The sequence below is a fragment of the Telmatherina bonti genome, assembly GCF_933228915.1.
Source record: "Telmatherina bonti genome assembly, chromosome: 11".
Lineage (NCBI taxonomy): Eukaryota > Metazoa > Chordata > Actinopteri > Atheriniformes > Telmatherinidae > Telmatherina > Telmatherina bonti.
In genome coordinates this window covers 26,731,796-26,755,022 of record NC_136629.1, presented here as the reverse complement: position 1 = coordinate 26,755,022, position 23,227 = coordinate 26,731,796, and the positions used below count along the sequence as shown (strand labels likewise).

Here is a 23,227-nt window from a genome sequence, read left to right as displayed (position 1 = left end):
TACCAGGAACATAATAAGTTGTTCTGAAATAGTTATTTTTTCTCATTACAATGAATCTTAAATGTTGCATTGAGCTGTCCAGTTATGTGTGTGCACAGAGATGTAAATGAAAACATACGGTAGATTTTTGACACAAATGCTAAAAGTATTTATCCTCTTTAACAAATACCAAAATTTGATACTAATTTATTTTAAATAGGGACATCTGGGATAACCAGTTGATCCCTACATGCTAATCATATCAGACTTGGAGCTGTATGTCTCAGTTAGTTGGGATGGAGCAGTCATCCAATCAATATGTTGTGGTTTAATTGGTTTTTGTGGAAGGGAGGGCTGTCAAAGTTACCCGGTAAACTCAAAAGGGGTAGTTAGGGTTAACTGGAAACACCTAGCAGAGGACCTTGTCCATGAGCTCTTCAGCTATCACTTTCAAGGAAAATTTTCCCATGTTCTGGTTGTTGGGGACATTAAATATAAATGGACCAAGTTCAGACCCTCCATAGTGGATGCGACTTCCAGAGGCTGTGGTCAGAAGGTTGTTGGAGCCTATTGTGGCAGAAGTGGAGGACCTGTAGCTGGGCATCAGATGGAGGTAAAGCTAAAGAAGGAACCAGATGGTCATGAGGCTTGCGGCATCAGAGGTCGCACAGGTTCAAACTCTGTAATGGGAGGAATTTGGCACAGCCATGGAGAAGGACTGGCTGTTGGTCACTTAGAAATGCATGAAGGGACAGCAGGGTCCCTTCCTGGGTGGTTCATGGCTTTGGTGGAGAACAACTGACACAAACAGGGATTGTTGTTAAGGGGAAACACTTATTTTGCTCTGAAAACTGATTAAATATTAACACGTAATACTCTTTCTTTATTAGTGGGGTTTTCTATATTTGTTTTTAGGATGTGTGGAATATTTGATGTTTTAGAGCATTTTTATGTAAAAATGATCAAAATTCCAAAGTGCTCCTAAACTTTAACGCACAACTCTGCTTTTTAATAACTCAGAAACACAGACACATGGTTTTATCTTTAAACTTTAATAGCATGCAGGGATTAAAACATTTCACCTTGGAACCATTTGTGAGAAACACTATCAGTGTTCCTCCCCCCCACTGTTCCACAGAAGTAAGGCACTATGCACTCTACATCCCCCTGCCCTTATCTCTTCTAGCCTACATTGATTTAAACTCTTCCACCAGCCTCCATGTCCTGCATTTCTCACTGACATGTTTTTGGGTTGTTTTTTTTTAAACTCCTCCTCATGTCTGCATAAACTCAATCTGCTGCATGGTGTAATTAAAACCTCTAACGCTGTGGATTGCTTCAGAGTACAAGTACTTCTGCCAAAAACGGGGGAAAAAAAATGCAGCTCAAAAATATTAAGCAGCAATTTGTAATAATCTCCCGAGACATCCTCTAAAACCAAAATATCAGTTTTGACATAATACGTGGGCTTAATCTGAGTTCAAATCTTTAAATCATCTAACACGGGATGGGGTAATCTCCCTCTGGCAGTCCTGTGGGGTTGCTAGGCTGAGAAGTGTGAAGTGCAGACCACTGGCTCCGCTGTCAGATAAGAGCTCAGAGGTCAGGGCAACACGCTGCCATTCAGTGGCACACTTTCAACCAAGGACAGGCTTATGAATCACATAATTTTGTCATCAAACACTCTTTAGAAAACAACACATTAATCACTGATAGTGGAGATCTTGTGCAATGTATGCATTTGGTAAAATGTTTGCTAAAAAAGCTTAGAATGTTATAAAACTCATACACCCTCAACATTTAGGCTTCATCTTACATTTCACTGTAGCAAAAGGGATCCATAACAATCTTTATAACAATGGCCCTGTTTTTTTATTTTTCTGAAGTGAATTGTTAGTTTTAATTTTTAGTTCCATAAGAAGTTACAGCTTTTGTTGTTTATGTCCAACTAGCAGTCAGACTGTGAGGCACACAAAGTTTACTCAGCAGGTCTTTTGTGGCTAGTAGCGTTGGTAGGAACTTTAGGGACCTTGACCACAAAAACCATTGGATCTTTGGCCTTGTTGCTGAAGGCGCGGCGAATTACATCCACAGCATGCAGATGAGTCACTCCATGCAGACTTTCACCATCCACAGACAGCAGCTCATACCCGGCCTTAAGATACAAAAACATACAAAGATGAGTTTAAAAAACACAAACAAAAGATGGCTATTCTATGATTATTAAATGATATGTTTTCCTCTCTGTGTGTAGCTGTGTGATTTTCCAGAGCAAAGTAATAAATCTGCTGTGATTGTTTCCCTTAGTGATAACATAATTTATGCCAGAAAGAATCAGGACTCTGCTGTTGTTTTAATATATTCACTCTGAAAGATGTCACAAGTGCACATATAACGTTTCCCCTTCAGCACAAGGTCAGTGGAAAAATGAACATACACTGATATAACTGCACATGCACGGACGGTTTAAAAGCATTTGCTCGCCATTTCCTGCAGGATGCGAGTAGAGAGTGGCAAATCTTTCAAGCCCTGAGGAAAGGAAGTTCCTCTGATGTCATCAGTGTTTGCTGAGGATGCACCTGCCTAATGTGCTCAACTTCAGTGAAGGTTAGCAACGCATAACACAAAGGCACACAAGGCCGATGGCTATTGTATCTCCAACAATCAGGTTCTTTTTCCTTTCCAGACGTTAGATACAAACATTATTTTCTCCCTCATTCTCCACCAGCTTGTCCTTTGTGATACAGCGTAAACCCATGTGATTTATATAAAAGGTTAGATCTATGATGCCCTGTGCTCATCCCAACAGGTTTTCTTACAAATCGCCGGTCTGGTCCTTGCTATCCACACGGCCTTCCGTGCGACCAGTATCAAAAGATTTAGAATCCATTTAACCAGAGAGGAGATTAAAAAATGCTTTTCCATTTCTAAAAAGTAATTCATTTGAATTAAATAGATCGCAACCTAATCTGTCCCATCCTCTTTACAGCCATTTATTTACGAGTTTCTCCTCTGAATGCTTGCAGGCCTCGGGATTGACTGCACTACAAAAATGACTTTAATTTCAGCTAAACGTAAGTTATGCTAAATTTCTGACAAATAAACAATCTGTTGTGCAGTTTACAAAGCTATTCTTTCATACTCTGTCTGGTCTCATCTTTTCCTAAAGACTTTTACCACAGGTGTCCAAAGTCGGGCCTTGAGCCTCGAGGGCCGCTGTCCTGCAGGTCTTCAATGTATCCCTGTTCCAACACACATGACTCACATCAAATGGATCCAACAGCCCATGAAGTTCTGCTCAATGAATGAATTAATTTGAGTTTGTTGTGTTGGAACAGAGACACATGGAAAATCTGCAGGATTGTGGACCTTGAGGACCGGACCTGGACACCCCTGACTTATACCCTTCAAAAATATTTTAGTTTGTGCCCCAGAATTAAAGGCATTCCACTGTACTCCTTCATTTGCATAAAATTGAAACATTTTACTCATTAACTTTTTCCAAATGACCATATTCACAATCAGAGGGTTCGGGACAACCATAACGATCAGTTTTGTAGATATTTAGTCGTAATCTGACAACCCTCTTGCAGAATTATTTAAGCAGATACATGAATCATTTGCGTTGCGTTTCTGGTGAAAGACATGGCATGTCTCATACTCACACACGAAGGAACATTGCTCAGAAGTTATCATGAGGGCCGAAAGAGACAGAATGCATGTTCACACCAAATTGTTCTGGTTTTACTTTCTATTGCAGAATAGCACAAGATATCACCGAGCCATGCTGCTGATAAAGGTAAGCTTTCCTGCCTATGTGAGAGGTTTGCAGGTTGAGACAACAGAAAACACAACTGTGGAAGCAAGTGTGCATTTATCTGTGTCTAATTCAAGTCTAACCCTGTGTTTTTAGTCAGGTCAGTTGGCTGGCTAAAAACAGAAGCTGCAATTAATCCTCTCTTGATTAGAGGGGATACATGATAGAAAAATAGCTTTTTTCCATGATTGAAAGCATTTGTGTGATTTTCTGAAGTTACTGGTAGCTGAAAAACAAAATGCAGCGTTAGTATAAGTGAGCTGTGTCCCCGTGTATCTTCACCTAAATTCAGCCTCAAAAGATGCTGCATTCACTGTACCTCAGAATCAGTATGTTAAAAAAATCTGCTGCTCTTCAGTTTTGCTTTAAATATAATTCAAATATAATTTACTTAAAATGAAAAATAAATATAAAGATAAACTTTTACTTTGTATTGATGATATAAAAAAATGACAACCTATGATTTTGTGTAAGTTTAAAGAGGAAAGTTTGATTTCAAATTAGTCATTGAATTCGTAAGCAATACAGCAACGGTTACTGCCTTTACATAAGATAAATGTCAGTGAAAACTAATCATTCAATACAAGTAATGTTAGCTGCAGAAAGCTCAAACACAGAGGAATAGCGTGGCTGCGAAGTCCTGAATTGAAGGAGCTAACATGATGGAGTAATTACAAGACGAGTACTCAGCTTTTAACAACCTGAGTCTAATTAGCAGGAGGTGCGATGAGAGTGTGGCTGAAGGGATTCATAGGCTCCCAGCTCTCCATGATTGAGCTGTGGACAAAAGAACAAAAATTGTATCGTATTTTTTTGTTAGATTAGTGTGTTACTGACTATTTACAGCTTTCTCGTGCTATAATAACATGCTCCAAGGGTTATTAAATACTACAGCTATCAGAAGAGCCAGACCCTGAGAAGGACAGGAGCAGAGCCGAGTCGAGTTTGTGACTCCACACCTCTGTAATCAGTGGAAGAAAGAGGCGTTACTGTATTGCCAGTCTGGTTTTTTTTATTTTTTTTTATTTTTAACACAAGCCTGCCGCAGACATTTTATTGAGACTAAAGTAAATTGTGTCTTTTTTCTTCATATGTTCCCATTCTAAATCTGGATACACATCATGTATTTGTCTCTGCAAGTGATGTTGTAGTTCTGCAAACGTGAAGTCAGACCTTACTTTAAGATTCTCTTAGTTAGAATTACTCAGCAGATATCAAATCTTTCCCCGATGTTTGACACTGTAAGCAGCTTGCAGTCAGAAAACATTCAAACTGACCCACAAACACACATGCTGAGATTAGAGATGTTATTCCATGTTCTGATTCAGAGACTCCGCTTCATATGCATACAAAAGCAGGCACAAACACTCACAGACACACACACACACACACACACACACACACACACACACACACACACACACACAAAACTACTCCATTTGTGGTTTGACTGCTGTATCTTTGACTCAGGCTTAAGAATTAGCTGGTAATGAAAGGTTGTGTGTAGCGTGTTTAAAAGGTGTGGGCCAGATCATCATGTCAAGCACCTGAGCCGGCAGTATATTACCGATACATTAGCAGACCATTATCTGTGTAGCTTTTTAATAATGGAGGTGATGTGCTACCTGAGATGGCTCTCCACTCATCTTCTTCCACCTTCTCATTACACACCTTCAGCCTCTCTTTCAATGCATACTTAAAACAACAAAAACTTCTAACCACAAGGCAAAGGTGTGAAAGACGCTCAGAAAACACTTCCACCAGGAATAAATGTCTTATTATCTATTTTTATTAATGTTATAATTTTTTTGTCTTGCAGCTTCCCTCCCAGTATTTCCGATGGTATCATATGTTTTCAAGCCTTCTCAGTTAATCTGAAACCAAGGCAATTTGTAAAACACTCACACTGGATGCTCACCTTCAGAGCCTCATTAGTAGATGCAGCTCCTCCGGGGAAGATTTTCTCAATCTTTATCACAGGCTGAACTTTAGATTCCACACCTCCAGAGATACTAATACCTATAAAAAAAAAAGTGGAAGTGATACAGTAAATGAGGGGATTGCTTGATAATACTATAGACGTTGGTACAATATTAGGACTACAAGAGATTAAAACATGGTCATCTTATGGCTTTATGTGGTCCTTGTTATGTCTTTATACTTGTATGCACATCAGTTGTTTGCCTCTTTGTGCCCATTATTCTCCTTTTAGTTATTTTATCTTTTAGGTTATTGGGGTTACTCATTATTTTTCTGTAGTTGTTTCTCTGTTTTACTTTTTTTTACCTTGTCGTCCGTAGTGATTTCGTATTTGACGTATATTATACATTTTCATACATGGTATTTGATGGTCATTTTGCATCTCTTTCTTTTGTCTCTTTGTAGTAAATATTCTTTATTTCTTATGGCTACTTTACTTTCTGCTGAGTTGTTAAATTCATTCATTCATTCATTATCCTAACCGCTCAAGCTGAGGGTCGCGGGGAAGCAGGATACATCCTGGACAGCTCGCCAGTCCATCGCAGGGCCACACAGAGACAAACAACCACTCACGCTCACACCCACTCCTGTGGGCAATTTAGAGTAACCAATTAACCTCACATGCATGTCTTTCGACGGTGGGAGGAAGCCAGAGTACCCGGAGAGAACCCACACATACACGCTGAGAACATGCAAACTCCACACAGAAAGGCCACTGTCCAAACCTCTCCCCAGCTAAGGATCAAACCAGCGACCTTCTTGCTGTGAGGCCACAGTGCTAACCACCAAGCCGATTTGTTTATTTTTCTAGTTTTTTTTTTTTTTTTACAACCTATGCATCATTTTGTGTCTTTAATGTTACTGGGCCTTTGCCCAGCAGCCCCTGCAGTAACCTATTTGTGTACACCTGGACACAAACTAGTTTTTTGCTCTCTTAATTTTTTTCAGTTACTTATAAAGCATTTCAATCATCAAAACCCTTTTAAAATCAGCCGTACTGCCCTGACCTCTGCTACAAGCACACAATACATCCATTTAAACGTGTATTTACCTAATGACTGCTTGGCCTTGGAAATTGTCAAAGTGGTGATTTCATACTCCTCAGGTGGTAGAGTTGCTCTTCTTTTCACTCCATGACCATTTTGAAGGTGCCCATTTATCTGCTGACGAGTCCCTCTGCTTGAGGAGGGGCTCCTCTCTCTCTGGGGATCAAATACATCAGCCAAAGGAGTTCTCCCCCTCTGCTGTGAGGGCACTCTCACACTGACCTCAGTGTAGCCCTCGTGTCTGTTCTGCCACCCAGCTATGCTGTCAGGACTGTCCTCTCTCCTCGTTCTGCCACGACCATTCCTTACAAGTGACCTCCCCCGCTCAGGCACATCCCCACGATCAGAAACCGGCAACAAAGAGATTTCGTCATAACGGGGTGACCCGTTTTCTCTTCTGTTAGGGGAACGGTGAGGCTGACGCCCACGTTGGGTGCTGTGTGGTGATTCTGTAAGAAGGAAGCTATGAGTCGAGGAGGGGCTTGGAGAGCGGGAGCGTACAGCGGAGGATGCATAGTGGTCCACAGGGACATCCAAGAGGGGGGTGAAGGCACGGGATGGTGGCAGATGACCAGACTGTTGGCTTGCCAAACGAAGTCTCTCAAACTCTTCAATCAACTGACTGTCCCGCAGTGTGTCGTGGACTGGCTGGAGGTGGAACCCACCCCTGTAGTCTGGACAAACACAGTGGATTCAGCTTTACTCATACAGGTGGTAACATCACTGGACAAAACAACAAAACTACTTCAACTGAAATCTCATAAACAGTCATTGTTATGTTATATTTCCAAACAAAACCATAAACTGGTGCTCTGTGATACTAGATTATTGATAATATAGATGTATTTTATTTAAAAAAAACACTGGTGCTGAGATCTTTCTCGTCAAAATGTAATCAACATTAACCTTAAAAATATTCTGTCTCCAAGAGTTTAGGTTCGCTATTATGGTATATTATGCAGGCAGAGGTGAGGACCTGAATTACAGTTTTCTCTGCATCTATCCACTTTAATTATGTTCATGTTCTGACCCTTAACTCGTGGCCTTATACACTAACACTGCAGTCAGTAAATCTCTATTGATTGTGCCTCAATGACTCTTCAATGAGGTAAATGCTTAAAGTATCTTTGTATTGTTGAGGTGTCACATCTGCAAGCGCAGCATTTCCAGTCTTTCTGCAGGCCACAGAGTCACAACACAAGCTTCTGCTTCAGCACAGTCACATGAAACCGGAGATAGCTATGCATGCCAGTGTGTGAGTGTATAGATATGGTCAGGAGGTGAGTTGGCCTTTGTGAATAGCATGACAAGGACAGGATGCAATCTGTGTGTGCAGGTATTTCAGTACTATGAATATGAGACGAAGCATAAGGGAGAAAAAAAAATGTAACCACCAGGGAGCTAAAATATCTGTCAAATGAGATGTGAAAAGAGAACATAACAGAGGTCAAAGAGGAAAGGGTGTGAGAGGAGGAGATGCAGCCCACTGACCTGGGACTGGGGTGATGAGGTGACGTCGAGGGGTTCCACTGCGAGGGGAGCGCAGAGCTGGAGAGCGCACTGCAAAAAAAAAAGAAAAAAAAAACATGACTGATTTCTAAAAATGCCTGTTTTGTGTTATTCTACTTGTTTTTGTCAGACTTGACTATAAGATAAAACAGCAACACAACATTATGCATTCCTCCTCTTACGAGAGCGACTCTTGAGGATATCGTACGCTTCCAACTCAAAAGGCATCACCATGCTGTCAAAACGCCCCAACTCGGTGGTAGGTATCAGCATCCTGCACAATATGAAAACACAGCCAGTCAACACTTTGTATAAATGTTAATGTGTGTCACACTTTGTAGCTCACCTTATTTCTCTGAGAAGAAGCAGCTTCTCTGGCCTGTCCAAGATTGCCAGAAGGGGACGCACCAAATCCTCAATCACAGAGTCAGACAAAAACTGCAGTGACAAAAAAAATAGGTGCACAAATCAGACGATGATAATATGAGGCATCAACAAGACAAGCGGTGATTTTAAAATGAATTATAACAACCACTGTTTATAAGACAAAAAGTGTAATTGCACCTTTTATCTTAAGAATCACCTATATAATGTTTGTTGTAGGAGCAGTTTTCAAAAGTATTGAAACTAGTATGCTTGAGCAAAAGCTATGTCATAGAAACTATAGTACAATAGTAGCTTTCTATCACTGGGAGCTGGTTATCCTCTGATTTCCGTGTTTAATTCAAATCTTCACCTGTCAAGCACTCCTGCACTCTGTTTTCTGTCTCTGCCGTTCTGACAGGTAAGCCACACAAAGCTCCAAGGAGACTCGATATGTGCTGAAGTCAGGCAAAGCGCTGGTCCAGCAACTGTAGACATTTAATTGCTGAACGGGCCGAGAAAGACTAAAGGATCAAATTGTAAATGATAGTCAATCCTAATCCTAAATGACAGACCAAATCCGTCTTTTGTCACAGCACCTGCCAGACACATCTTTCACTAAAAAACACTCCACAACATAGGGAACAACACAGCACGCTTAAGCCTGCAAGGGGTGCAACTCGTGTTAATTCAGTAAGAGACACAACACACAATAGGAGCACGGTAGAGGATGATTTCTGATTAACAACTCACACGCCGACAGTGCCTCATCACAGCAGCCACCTCGTCCGGGCTAAGCAGTTTCTTTGCCATGTCCTCCACATGCTGCAGGGTCTCAGGTCGGGGCAGCGGGCTTCCGGCACGAGACTCCTTTGGGGAGGTGAAGAGCTGGAATGGACGACTTTGCTCCTTTTCTAAAAAGTAAAACAACAACAGGGCTCAAAATGCTGAGTGGTTGTTCAGAGACTGTCACCAGCTACTTCTTCCCTCAGTGCTCTTGGGTGAGACTCCAAACGCAACTTTTGTCCAGAATTGTCTGCCAAATAATATAAAATACAAAGTACTTTAAACTTAATTCAAGCAGAAATTGTTGAGTTAAAGATTTTACTTGGATTATCTACAAGCTTATTAGTACCTTAAGTTATTAATGTACCTTAAGTACATCAATAACAGCAGCCACAGGCACAGAGGGCCACCCACATACTGATTTCATCCATGCAAGTAAGCAACAGCAGTGCTGGAGCTAGACTTTCATGTCTGGAGGGTGGACAAAACTTTATCATGGGGGAAGGAAGCATATAGTAAGAAAAGAAAATTAATGTTCCTCTCTCCAACACATACACGCTCATACACTGATGTGTTTACTGCAATAATTTTAGAGAGACATGAGAAATAAAAGACATAATTTACACTAATAAGATGGATCACCAAGTGGAAATTATTTCAACAAGCTCAAAAAGTTCATAAAAATGTAAGCTAGTTGTTTTTGGGGAGAAGTATACAATGCTTGATATGGTTGTATGATGGCTTGGAGATGTCGGGGTTGTTGACACTGGGGCTGGGGTCTGTCTCATCCTCAGTTCTGTCCTTTGATTGCTCGCTTCCTGTTTACATGATGATTATTATTCTGGCTTAGGCAGCATTAAGCAACTTGGGTACTAGGATACACTTTGAACATTTTGTTTATTTTCAGCTCCAATGTGAAAATCATTTAAAGTGTTCCTGTGTTATTGTCATGCTCTACTTTGCTCCTTCTGCTTTCCAGCTCTGCCACCCACCCCCGCTCTTCAGACCAACTGCTTCCACCTGTTGGGCATTACCTGCTATCCAGATGAGAATGTTTTCGCTCTTATATCTGACTCTCTGGTGTTTGTTCCTGGACTGTTTCTGACCTTTGCTTTATGTCTCAGCCTGCAGTGGATCTGTACCTGGATTTGTCTGAGACACATTCCAAAAGAACCATCAATCCTTGTTAGTCGTCCCTTTATCTTTACCACATTCAAAAGCCTGTTATGATCTCTTGGAGTACTGTGTGCTCACCAGTTCTGTTTACTCATAGCAGCCCTGTTGGTCCAGTGGACACTTGGCAACTGGGGTTTGATTCCATCTGTACAAACCCAGATATAACTTAATCTTTTATTTCTTCCTGGCCATTTAATAAAGATTGTTTTATAACCCAGAAAACGTGTTGCAAGATCCACCCATGTTGAAGTATTTCCTAAATACACTCACTGAAAACTAAATGACATTGTTTCCTTACATTATTTTAACACTAATTTGGTCATATAACTAGATTAGTACCAATACATAACTTCAGGTTCATTTTACATAATATTATTTGACACCACAATGGGAAAAAAACCGGTGTAGTAATGATAGATTCATGCAGGCCTAGAAAGACATTTCTGTCATCCTGCAGTGACCTGTCAATCACCTGGGGCGACACCACGGGTTTCCTATCAGATTTCAGAGGTGACCAGTGACACTGTGGCCCCTACGGTATCACTAGTCCCGAGCCACAGGGATTTATCAATTTTGGTCCAGCCACCACAAAAAAGATATGGATCTTGATTACAAGGTTGTTACATTCACATACAATATTACCAAAATATTCAGAAACAGACTGATGAAACCATGCAGCTAAACAAAATATAAATGGTTTTTGTTTGGATGGTCAACAGCAGCCAAAATCAAGAGACTGCTTACGTAATTTATACCAGTCTACCAAGTGTAGAAAAATACTATAACCTAAACCATCAGAACCATTGATTACATACAGAGTTGTTCCACATGATCAGAACTAACTGGATCCCCATGAAGCAGACACACAAGTGACAATAGGATATGCAAACCCTCATACAATGACAACCTTTAATGAGGCCTAGTATTACACTAGCCAATTTAATTTCGTCAGCTAGGTATCAAGATTTCCAACTGATCCATGGAAAACAGGCAGAACTTGGGCACCAGATAGATTAACTGGTTGACCAGACACTCCATGAGGCTCCTCAACATAGCTGATCCTGAATCCCTTTGGTGCTTCAAATTCCCCTCTTGATTATGATTTTCCTACTGTTTATCTATAGCTCTTTATTATCCCTTCTCCCTTTCTTCTTTTCTAATGTTTCAGTGTATCTATAAAGCACTTTGAATCACCCTGTCTTTGAATTGTGCTGTAAACTTGCTGTGCCTCTCACTCTGACCCCTTTCTTTTCAAGCTACAGTCAAATAATAGTCACTTGAGCTCCCAAATTCTTAAAAATAGGAAGACTAAAACGCTGTTTTTGCTCAGATGAAGCACATAACCTGTCTACACTGAACACCAGACCATCAGTAGCAAATGTTTTCTAAAGACCTTCACCCTTTCAGCTGTACCCAATCAAGACAATTGATCCAATAGGCTGAGAGCATTCTATAGAAGAGTATAGAGAAGTGATTTAAAACAAAGTTATATTTTAATGCTGGACCTGACAAGAGGATCACAAGGAGAGGGAGGATAAAGAGAAGAAAAAAGAAGACACACATAAAAAGGATGGAAAACAACAACAATGCAATGGACTAAGTGTAAGTTTTCAACCTAGTTCACATGTCCATAATATGCTTCTGTGTTTCTTTGTTTCCAAACATTTCAAGGGCATAATCAGTGATTAGCAGCATGACAGATCAGTTCTGCATTGATGCTGCAGCACAGTCCCTACAGTTTCAGATGTAAGACAGCTTCTACTTCCCAAGTAGAAGACTGGTTGAACCCCCCTCCCCTGTGACTCCAAGGTGGGGTTGAATAGTTATCGTGTATGCTGTGCTGAATAAAAAAAAAAAGCCAAGAAGCTGGCACTGTAATGTATTTGCTTTATTTTTCTATGTGTGAGAGATTTGATAAAAAGATGTCCTGTGACAACATCCTCACCTTTGTCTGCATGATGAGAAGGTGACTTGGAACGATTCTTCTCCTTACGGTCTTTTTTGAACAACAAGTTGACAAAGGTTTTAGACCGCTGAAGACTGGTTTTACCCTCAACTGAGCTCTTCTCTCTCTGTTGCTTTTTCCTCTTCTGTTTGTCTTCTAAAGGTAGTAAAACAAACAACATAGTCTCTTTAGAGATAGAAAAATATAAAGTGCAAGGTGAATACAGATCTATTCTGTCGTGAAAAATAGCCTAATAGATACAGTGGGACTCCAAAGTTTGGGCACCCCTGGTAAAAATTTATTTTAATGTGCCAAAAAGAATCTAACAAAAGATGGAACATCTCCAAATTACAGATCAGACATTCTTATAACATGTCAAAAAAAGTTTGATCTTATTTCCATCATTTTAACTTTTAAAATAACAGAAAACAAAAAATGGCCTCTGCAAAAGTTTGGGCATAGTTAGTACCTTCTAATCCCCCGTTTGGCAAGTACGACAGCTTGTAAACACTTTTTATAGCCAGCCAATAGTCTTTCGAATCTTGTTTGAGGTATCTTCACCCATTCTTCCTTGCAAAAGTCTTCCAGATCTTTGAGATTTCTGGGCCATCTGTGACGCACTGCTCTTTTAAAGTCTATCCATAGACTTTCAATTATGTTGAGGTCAGGAGATTGTGAAGGCCATGGCAAAACCTTCAGTTCATGCCTCTTGATGTAATCCACCCTGAATTTTGAGGTGTTTTTAGGATCATTATCCATTTGTAGAAGCCATCCTCTCTTTAACTGCAGCTTTTTCACAGATGGCATTAGGTTAGCATCCAAAATTTGCTCAAATCCCATTGAATCCATTTTTCCTTCTACTCATGACATGTTCCCTGTGCCACTGGCTGCCATACAACCCCAAAGCATGATTGATCCACCCCCATGCTTAACAGTTGGATAGAGGTTCTTCTTATCAAATTGTGTGCCCTTTCTTCTCCAAACGTACCTGTGCTCATTCCGGCCAAAAAGTTCAATCTTAACCTCATCAATCCACAGAACTTGTTTCCAAAATGCATCAGGCTTGTCTATATGTTCCTTTGCAAACTTCAAAAGCAGATTTTTGTGGTAAGGACGTAAAAGAAGTTTCCTTCTGATGACTCTTCCATGAAGGCCATATTTGTACAAGTACTTCTTTATAGTGGAATAGTGTACCATAACTCAAGTATTAGCCAGATCTTCCTGGAGGGATTGTGCAGTCAAACTTGAGTTTTGACTTGTTTTTCTTACAACTTTGCGAGCTGTTCTGTCTGATATTTTTCTTGGTCTTCCAGATTTTGCTTTAACTTCTACTGTTCCCAATGACTGCCATTTCTTGATTACATTCGGAACAGAGGATATTAGCATCTGAAAACACTTTGCTATTTTCTTACATCCTTCTCCTGCTTTGTGAGCATCAACTATTTTCAGTTTTAGTGTTCTTGACAGCTGCTTAGAGGAACCCATGGTGCCGATTGTTGAAGCAAAGTCAGATGAGTCTGGGCATTTAAAACCTTTGAGATTGACATCACCTGATCTTTCCAGACACTAACTGTAAACAATCCAGGACACTGTCAGGTTTCAGTTGTCAAATTGGGGGCGTACAAGGTACTAACTCTGCAGGGTGCCCAAACTTTTACAGACACCATATTTTGTTTTCTGTTATTTTGAAGGTTTAAATGATGGAAATAAGATGTAACTTTTTTTTGACATGTTATAAGAATGTCTAAACTGTACTTTGATGCCTTTTTTGAGATTTTCCATTTTTTTTAAAGCTCCTTATTTGCACAATAAAATAAATTTTTACCAGGGGTGCCCACACTTTGGAGCCCCACTGTATTAACATGATGTATGGGCTGCAGTACAAACATTTCTCTGCTAAAATTTCAAACAAGGCAGTCGCGAGTGATGTTCTGTCTTCACAGCAGTTACATCCTGGTAATATCAAAATCACTAACCCATTGCAAAACTAAGATATTATGCATATATATGTGTGGTGCAGAAAACATAATTTATGAGCCTTTGTGTAGCTCCATGTTTAAACTGTTGGCCAATAATGCAGGGTGATACACACTCTCAGCTATGAGCACAAACCGTTCATTTCTCTTCCAGTCAGCTCCTCTGTTAGATGCAGTAAATCTGCCACTATAGAAAGTAACACAGTCGTACTGATAAATTGCAACTACACCAACCTGAACACGCCCTCAATTATAGAGAGCACTACAGTAAAGTGCTCCTGCATTCATTACAAATACCCAATCAGACCTCAGCTTTGCCCTAGACACCCACAGGTCCTGGTGGTGTGAGCAAGCTGGATAAATTGAAAGGGAAAGGCTAATAACTCAACTGCCCCTGCAATGCTTGAATGAATAAGTTTCCATATGTTTGTTCTTAGAAATTTCTCACGAAGGTACAACAAGTGAAAGAAAGTAAAAGGACAATCATTAATTTGAGTCTGCATCAACTAGCTCATGTTCTCCTGGACAAATTCTGCTTTGAGTTTAAACAGCTATGAGTAGTGTGAATGCTTCTGTTTATTTCCTAGAGCAAAAAAAAAAAAAAAAAGATGGTTGAAGAGTTTGAAGGACCTCTGGACATTTTGTAAATGGATCTAATCACTCAAAAATTTGAGGTACTGTCACTAAAATCAGCTAATTCCCTAATTATCAGCACACTATTAACTGTGCAGTGAGTGTAGGAAGGCTAGTTAGAAAAATGGCCTGACAGCATGTGTGAGGCCAGTGATGACTATGCAGCCAACAGTCATGTGGCCCTTGTGTCATTAATAGCAGTCAGTCCACCACTTTTATTATTAAAGCATATTTTAAATAACTTTGAAAGAAAATACTGAGCTCTTTATTTATAATGTAATAACTGCAACTATGCAAGAAGACTGTTGTTCCAGTGTGATACAATAAGTTCACTGTAACCTCTTCTCACTAAAATTATTCAGTGAGGGGAAAAAAATAATTTAACTTGGCAAAGGAGGGAGTGGTGGACAGCACAGATTGGCCCTGGACTGGTTTTTTTTGTTGTTGTTATTGTTGTTGTTTTTAGCCACAAAAACCATAAAGATTAGGACAATGAACACATAATATCTGAATGAAGATTGTTTGTTTGTGGGAACTTAAACAGAACATGCTGAACTTTAGAACAATAAAATTTAAATGAAGCAATTGTATGGTCTCTCCCTCCCTCATGGTTGTGCCTCCTAACAGGATGGTGTAATGTAGTAAAGACTGGACAGGATGGATGAAAAAGAGCTGGAACCTAATTTCTTTTTTCTTCTTATAGATAATGCCTTACGTATTACTGTGAGGACCTAGTGCCACCAGATCTCACCTGACATAGTGATGTGACTTTGGGAACGTCTTATTGGCTTCCGGGGTTTGCTCAGGGCCATCAGCGCTTCTGTCTTCGGTGAGTGTTTCTCAGCTTCCCTGTCCCCAGCTGACAGCGTCCTTACCCGACTCTGTCCTCCTTCTCTGGCTGCTCCCATGTCCCTTGGTCCCTCTCCTTTCCCACGTATGACTGTGTCCTTCAGCAGCACCGTTGCACCCACAGTCCGGCTGGTTTCTGTTGTGTCCATCCTTTCAAAGTGTGACCCACTTGGCGATGGGTGGTCCAGGTGGGTTGGAACTTGGGGTTCAGTCTGGATGGCAGTTTCAGCAGTTCGCTCGGTGCTGCTTGGACACCGGGAGCGGTCCTCTGTAGAGATGGCTACGTCTACCATCTCAGACCCAAATACAGGAGGAAAAAGAACCTGGGAGAGACCACTGAGTGAGCTGAGAGGGGTGCTGGAGGACAGTGAGGACAAAGAAGAGTTGGAGTCTGAACTGTGAGATGATGTTGTTGGGCCGCCATTGGCTACTGGGGAGAGAAAAATCCAAAATTGTGTTCCTTGGATTAGTGTGTGTTCATGATATTAATGTGCCAGTGCAGTACGTTAAAACAGTACTTTGCAAAATGCCTGAATAAACACAAAACACACTCACATGCACAAGATTCATTATTTTTTTCTTACAGTTTGCTTTGTTTGAATCAAAACCTTTCTTTCCTTCATATCCTGATAATCCTGTAAGCTTCTGAGAGGCTGAACGTGAACCAGGAGCTCTCATATTCCTTTTTCTTCCCTAATGAAACACATAAGTAACTCTGCGTTTTGACCCAGATGTCAGATCATGCTTAAACAATTGCTGGCTGAGCTGACTCATATCAAACTTAAACAAACAAAAGTCTTGTAAAGAAACTGTACAGCAGAGTTTAGTAGTTTTCTGTAGTTTTCAGCAGTAGCAGGATACAAATGACTGTAAAACATGTAGCATGGATATTAAAGATAAATAGAATAGTTGTTAATCATCTTGTCAGTTCTTTTATAATACTTATTTCAGTGCTTTTTTTTTTTTTTTTTTTTTTTTTTTTTTTACATATTTTTAGTTATTTTTTTAGAACAAACTCTGAAACATTGCCTGTGCTATTTAAAATCAGATCAATAGGTTTGGAAGGTCAACATACATTTATCAAGCCAGCCGTACTCTGCCACCATCTCCTTGTATGCAGGATATCTCCCAGCCTCCTGTGGGAAAGCAAACTAAAAATGAATATATCTGCAGCAGGAATTTCAAAAAAGAATCATCATGATCATGTTAGAAAACCACATTTATAACATAGAATGTGTAATTATTCATTTTCCTTTCTACTATTTCTGATTCTGTGTTAGTTCATATTTTGTTTAATATGCCTGTCATTGCAATTACTTTCTCAAATTGTTCATATTAATCCTCACAGTTGCAGTTGACAATTTTATAGATGAGGTGCATGTATTAAATAACTGTACATGTACTTGAGTTGATACTAAGGGGGGTCTGGGTAAAAACTAAGGCTTGATAAACATTGCCTAGGGCAATGAACAAGCTTTGTTTCATCAAGATTAGTGTACAACAGCCTCTCAAGTCTATTTCAAGGAATTGTTTCAACAATGCACAGCTTAAGGTCAAAGTAAAATAACACTCAAAGTTTATCTCCTTATAAGCCTTATATCTCTAAGTGTGAAAGAGCTTAAATACACAAGGTTAATCCTTGTTAAACTGTATGTGTCTCTGATCCATAAACACGTCTAATGCAGGACGCCATAAAATTAGGCTCTCTGTTGATTATAACCTGATCCCAGATAGCCTTTGAATAATGAACGCCATTCCCTGGCTGTTTTTCACACATGGAACCTGAGATCAGAGGAGTAAAATGAGCTAAGAGCACACATACGCATACTCAAGCACAGTGCATGGCACACATTTACCCATTCATACACACATGGTTCCTTTTTATGTAGGAACAATAAAGGTTAAGTGACGTGGTCTTGCACACAGGCATGCTCACACAGACTCCTATAAGGATTTCAAGGGCTAAAAGCCAGCTGTCTGCTCTGCAGGCTCATTGAGAAGAGTCAGTGTTGTTTAACATGCTAATAATACATTTATAACTGTCTGCACTTAAAACACCAATCCACTGCCACATTTAAACCTAAAGGAACAATTCATGCTGTAGCACAAGATGCATGCTGCAGTTTGGAAACACATTTCTGGAATCAGACTTGAACTTCTTGTCACTGGACCTTTGAAAGAAACTAGTTGCAAACTCAACACATATCATTATGTTATACCCTGTTATGTATTTATTTTTCATTGATGAAATGAGATGAAAAATACTTTATTAATCCCCAAAGGGAAATTCAATATTGTAGTATATAATTAACTTGAGGAGGTCTTGTTCCGGAGGCTGATGGCTGCTGGCAGGAATGATCTGTATCTTTCAGTCTTACATCAGACCTGAAGAAGTCTCTCACTGAACACACTTTGTTGTTTCTTCACTGTGTTGTGGAGAGGGTGTGAATATTTCATTATTATATTATATAATTATACATAATATAATATATATATTATATATGATATATTATAACATATTATAATATTTATTACAGCAGAGTAACTTCAGCATTCATGTGGAAGAATTTCTACCAACTCCATGAATACATGCCTTCATTTGTTCTCTCTCTGTTCTTTTTTTTTTTTTTATCAGTCTTTGCCTAAAATGTATTCCTTGACAAAATTTGGTATTTAAGCATTTAAATTTTCTACTATGAGCTCTTTTCCAACACATTAACAACACAAGTTTTAAAAACTTGGAAACCTTAGTGGAATCTTACAAACTTACTTGTCAATGTCCCTTTCAGATTGACTGCAATAAACTATTTGTATCGATGGAAAGGATAACAAATCCACTTTTTTCAACACATTTACACATTGTGTGATGGAAATAGCAAAAATTAAGCTAATCCTGAAATTCTTTTTGGTTTTCTTTGTAAAAAAAAAACAACAAAAAAAACAAAGGAAACAAATTTACTGACACACACTGTCACTTAAATTCAATCCCTTATGGTTATAAAAAAAAAAACTATTGATTAGTGCCACTCTAATGTAAGATTGCCTCTCACCCTGATGGTCAACATGATATGGGTGTGGCTCCTTAGGACTTCGACTGCGTTGCTATGGGTGATGTCATCAAAGCTCACCCCATTGGCTGCAAGGATTTGATCACCCATTTTGATGCCATGTTGTTCTGCAAGCCCACCTGGGTCCAACCTGAGTAGAAGTCAAATAGAAATATACAAATCCATACCTGTAAAACACACCACAAGAGTCAGGGCACTAAGGATGTAAAAGACTGCTATTCTTTTGACTCTTCTGAACTCATTTGTATATGAATTATTGAGAATATCTTCTGAGCTGTTTTTGTCTCTCTGTATGTACTGTGTGCACAGAAATATTATTCAGACCATAAAACAAGCAGTATATTTAACCACGCTAAGTTATCAAAGCTTGTATCTGAGACGTGTACTAGGAAGCATGTTAAATGTACACAGGGCTTATCCAGATGTTTTGACTTAACTACGCCTAACAATGAGTTAGTTATGTGATGGATAAATTCAAAATTTGAATTATATCCCTAGTGCATTAATAGATCTAGACCTAATGCATTAGTAGATTAAATTATTTATAAATAAAAGAGTGTATTTTACTGAATGAATGTGCAGTGGGTACATGTGGTCTTAATTTTATTTTTTAAACCTTTATTTTACCAGGCAGATGCTTGAGATCAAATTCTCTCTTTTATGAGCATGCCCAATGATGCTAGCAAGGCCATGCTTGTAGGTGGCAGGTAATGAACTTTAAGTTTCTTTCAGCTGTGTGAAACGTTTGCTTTGTAAACATTATTTGTATCAAACAAAGAGCAGAGGAGGAATTGACATTAACAGTGAGTTTGTTGTAAATGCCTGAGTCCATTTTCTACCATCTAAGATCTAAAATGTGTAACATAAATGCTTTAGTTGCAGTTTATTTTAATTCATTTTGAAATATTTTTCAAATTAATATGCATATGACCATATAGTGAAGGTTTTTGGCAAGTTCAATATTCTGCGTACTAATACACTATATAACAGAATGAGAAGGAAATCTTCTTTTGTTTTGTAATTTTAATACATAAAAATAATGTTTGCTCCAAAAACTTTACAAGTTAAGATGAATTAAAGCTTTAAACTTATCAGCCTGTGTTTTGCGCTCACCGTTCTGCTGGAATATGTTTTATGAAGATGCTTCTGCTGGAAAGTCTAACAGTGTAGTCAGTCTTTAAAGAGTCAGACAGAGAACTCCCCCTGCAGCAACATCGCTTTTCTTTCATATTGTAAGAGAATTTATCAAAGAAAAACAGTTCTTTTACATGTGTTGATTTCTTATCTTGAAACCTAACCTACTTCAGAGCAGCTTAGGTTTCCAATATAAGTTGCTATGGTGATACAAGAAAGAGAAGTCAACCATCTTCATGACAGACCCAGAGCTGCACCTAAGGTTACCCTCACTAATCCTGCTTCTTAGTACAGGTCCCTGATCTCATGTACAAAACAAATCAGATCAGATCTGATATTTGGTTATTGTGCCATTTATATATTTTTCTAGCACAGGGGTGGTTCTGCAGAATTTTTCTGAACCTGCATACAGAAACTACTCCGCTTCCGCTGCCTTAATGATCAAGTCTTGTTTTATGTAGATCAAGTTGATGTTTTACAGAAAAAATTGCATCATTTAAACATGTTTTTGTTCTAATTTCCATGTTCATACTTGGAAACAAAAATGCCCAGTCCAAACTCTTTGCCTCCTCTGATGTTGAAGCCCAAACAGTAGTCATCTGATGTGGTGAAGAGATGCACGATTCTGCGGAGAGCACTGTCTGATCCGGCCTCTGATGGCGTACGGCCAACCTCCTCCACCACCATCCGCCGATGAATCAGATCCACCCTTATCATATATGCAAAATTGGACATACATATTTACACACATACAACATCCTTACCATATACTGCTTTCCCTTTATCCACTGAACTTAGGCCTGTCAGTATCAGTTAATCAAATAGCCATAAAGGTCACAGCAGTAATCCATCCACTGCTGCGACATGAAACCAAGATACAGTATATCCCAAAAGAAAGATAACCAGTGTGAGCAGCTGTCTAGTAACATGCCTTGCAAAACAGGAGCCACACAAAGGTCAATGCATGCAGTAAGAAGGTTTAAGTCTAATTTACAGGACAACATGGTTAACTGTACAGTATCACTATATACTTTTTGCTCAAGTTTGGTAAAGCTGTTAATTTTACTCTGAAGGGTAAACATTTAATTGCAGAACAGAATTTTAAATTAAAAATTATTACATTTTTAAATGAATTCCTATTGGAGCCCAAAGGAGGTAACTGGTCTCACCATGTGGTCTTCTCCTTTGAGTAGCGGATGCCGGGAATCTTGCCCACACGTCTCACCACCATCCTCAGCCTGTTGTTGCCCGTCAGGACCTTCACAGCACTACTCATGGTGATGCTCTCCAGGCTGACCCCATTTACCTCCACCAGCTTATCGCCCACTGTCAGCCCAGCCTGCGCTGCAGACACAGGTGGGACTCAGCATGATAAACAAGAGCAAATGTCACATGTAAACAAAGCAACACATGCCTTGATGTAAACACACCAAAGACAACAAACAAAACACACACTCCCTCCCTACTTGCAGAGCTGTCGTCCTCCACCTTGCTGACGAATATGCCGAGTCCATGTTCGGAGCCCCCACGGACACTGAAACCCAAACGTCCATCTGGGCTCTTATCCACTGTCACTGTGTGAATGTCTTCACTGTCATCCCCCCCTGTAAACACACAAAACCACAAAACAAACAGACAAGTACCTGCCATTCAGGCGTGAACCAGCTGTGACATGGATAGTGGCAGTTACAGGACACTATGGTTTGAGGCAGGATAGTATGGCTCCAAAACATCTAAAGTCTAAGGGAACAGGACACTTAAAAAATGAACAAGTTTGCATTGCTAAAAATTAGTTGTTTATTTGAAAACATTGAGAAAACTAACAAATATTAAGATTCACTTGAGCTGATTTCAGACTGACTGACTGTCCTGAATGGGCCAGAGTGGTTGATGAAACTCAAGTGTGTTACTATGGTAACAAAAAAGGTGCTGTCGTGTTGAAACCTCACCATCCACAGGTGCGTTGATAAGAATGACTCTGCCCATAGGTGAGGACGACCTGCGTCTGTGGCGCTGCCGTTTCTTCTGCATGTAGCGCATTGTATTGTGGGAACCCCCATTCTGAACACTGCTGTTAAACTGGGGGTGCCCCCCTCCATTTGTCATCTCTCTCCAGGCAGGAGAGTGGAAGGAGTCAGCCATGGTATATACCTGGAAGACCTTTCCTCAGTCATCCAGGCAGGAGGATATCTGGGACCGTCTGTCAGGATGGAAGAGATGCAGCCTGCAATTTTGGGGGAAGGTGAAAAGGCACAGCTTTGGTAGAGAAGTGAGAGGGATTTTTTTGGGGAAGGATTGTTGTACTTCTGGTCCAAATAGGATTACAGAATCCTGGTGCTAGTCCCCTGTGTAGCAGGCATCTTATAAAGATACAGGCTTAAAATCACTACTGAAACCACTGTCAATACATTTTAGACAGAAACAAAACAAGCAAAACCATACTTCTTAGTTTACACGAACTAGGTTTCAGTCTAAACTCATGTCAAACTCATTGAAAAAAGGTAGTAAAAAGTAGTCCTCCATGGCTTAATGGTACACTCCAGGGTGGAATCCTAATATTTGTCGGCAAAAGAAGTTGATATAATCCACAGTATTGCCTGTAAATATTTCATTGGAGCCATCGGTACCTGTTTGACAGTGCTTCATCTGAGATGCTGAAGCTGTCTGCGGAGAGGTCTGTGGTGTATGCTGATTCCTCTGTAGTCATGTTTAATTAAAGGCATATCTATTGTGGGAAAAAAAAACAGATGCAATGAGAAATGAGACTCGGATGAAGATGAAATTCTTGAAACCTTCTTATTTTCACAACCTAATAACAAACAAATTGGAACTGTATCTATAAGAAAATGCAACAAAGTTCAGTTTCGCGGTGTTCAGGTGAGAATAGAGTCATGTTCACGTAACTAAAGCGTTCCGGTAATTCAGCACCATGGACAGCGACTCGGGGGTCGCGCAGATAAACACGA

At 39.7% G+C, this 23,227-nt stretch overlaps 1 protein-coding gene across 1 annotated transcript; it reads right to left on the bottom strand.

Annotated features, from left to right (window-relative positions):
• Positions 1-1,957: 1,957 nt before the first annotated feature.
• Positions 1,958-22,403, bottom strand: pdzd7a (PDZ domain containing 7a; the record flags this gene model as incomplete). Its single annotated transcript, XM_079248792.1, has 15 exons — positions 1,958-2,134; positions 5,715-5,815; positions 6,828-7,496; positions 8,314-8,382; positions 8,514-8,605; positions 8,678-8,769; positions 9,448-9,608; positions 12,602-12,757; positions 15,962-16,489; positions 17,135-17,195; positions 19,110-19,257; positions 20,794-20,970; positions 21,431-21,605; positions 21,728-21,865; positions 22,211-22,403. 15 exons carry the CDS (start codon positions 22,401-22,403, stop codon positions 1,958-1,960), a joined length of 2,937 nt encoding a protein of 978 aa, XP_079104918.1.
• Between the last annotated feature and the right edge of the window lie 824 nt (positions 22,404-23,227).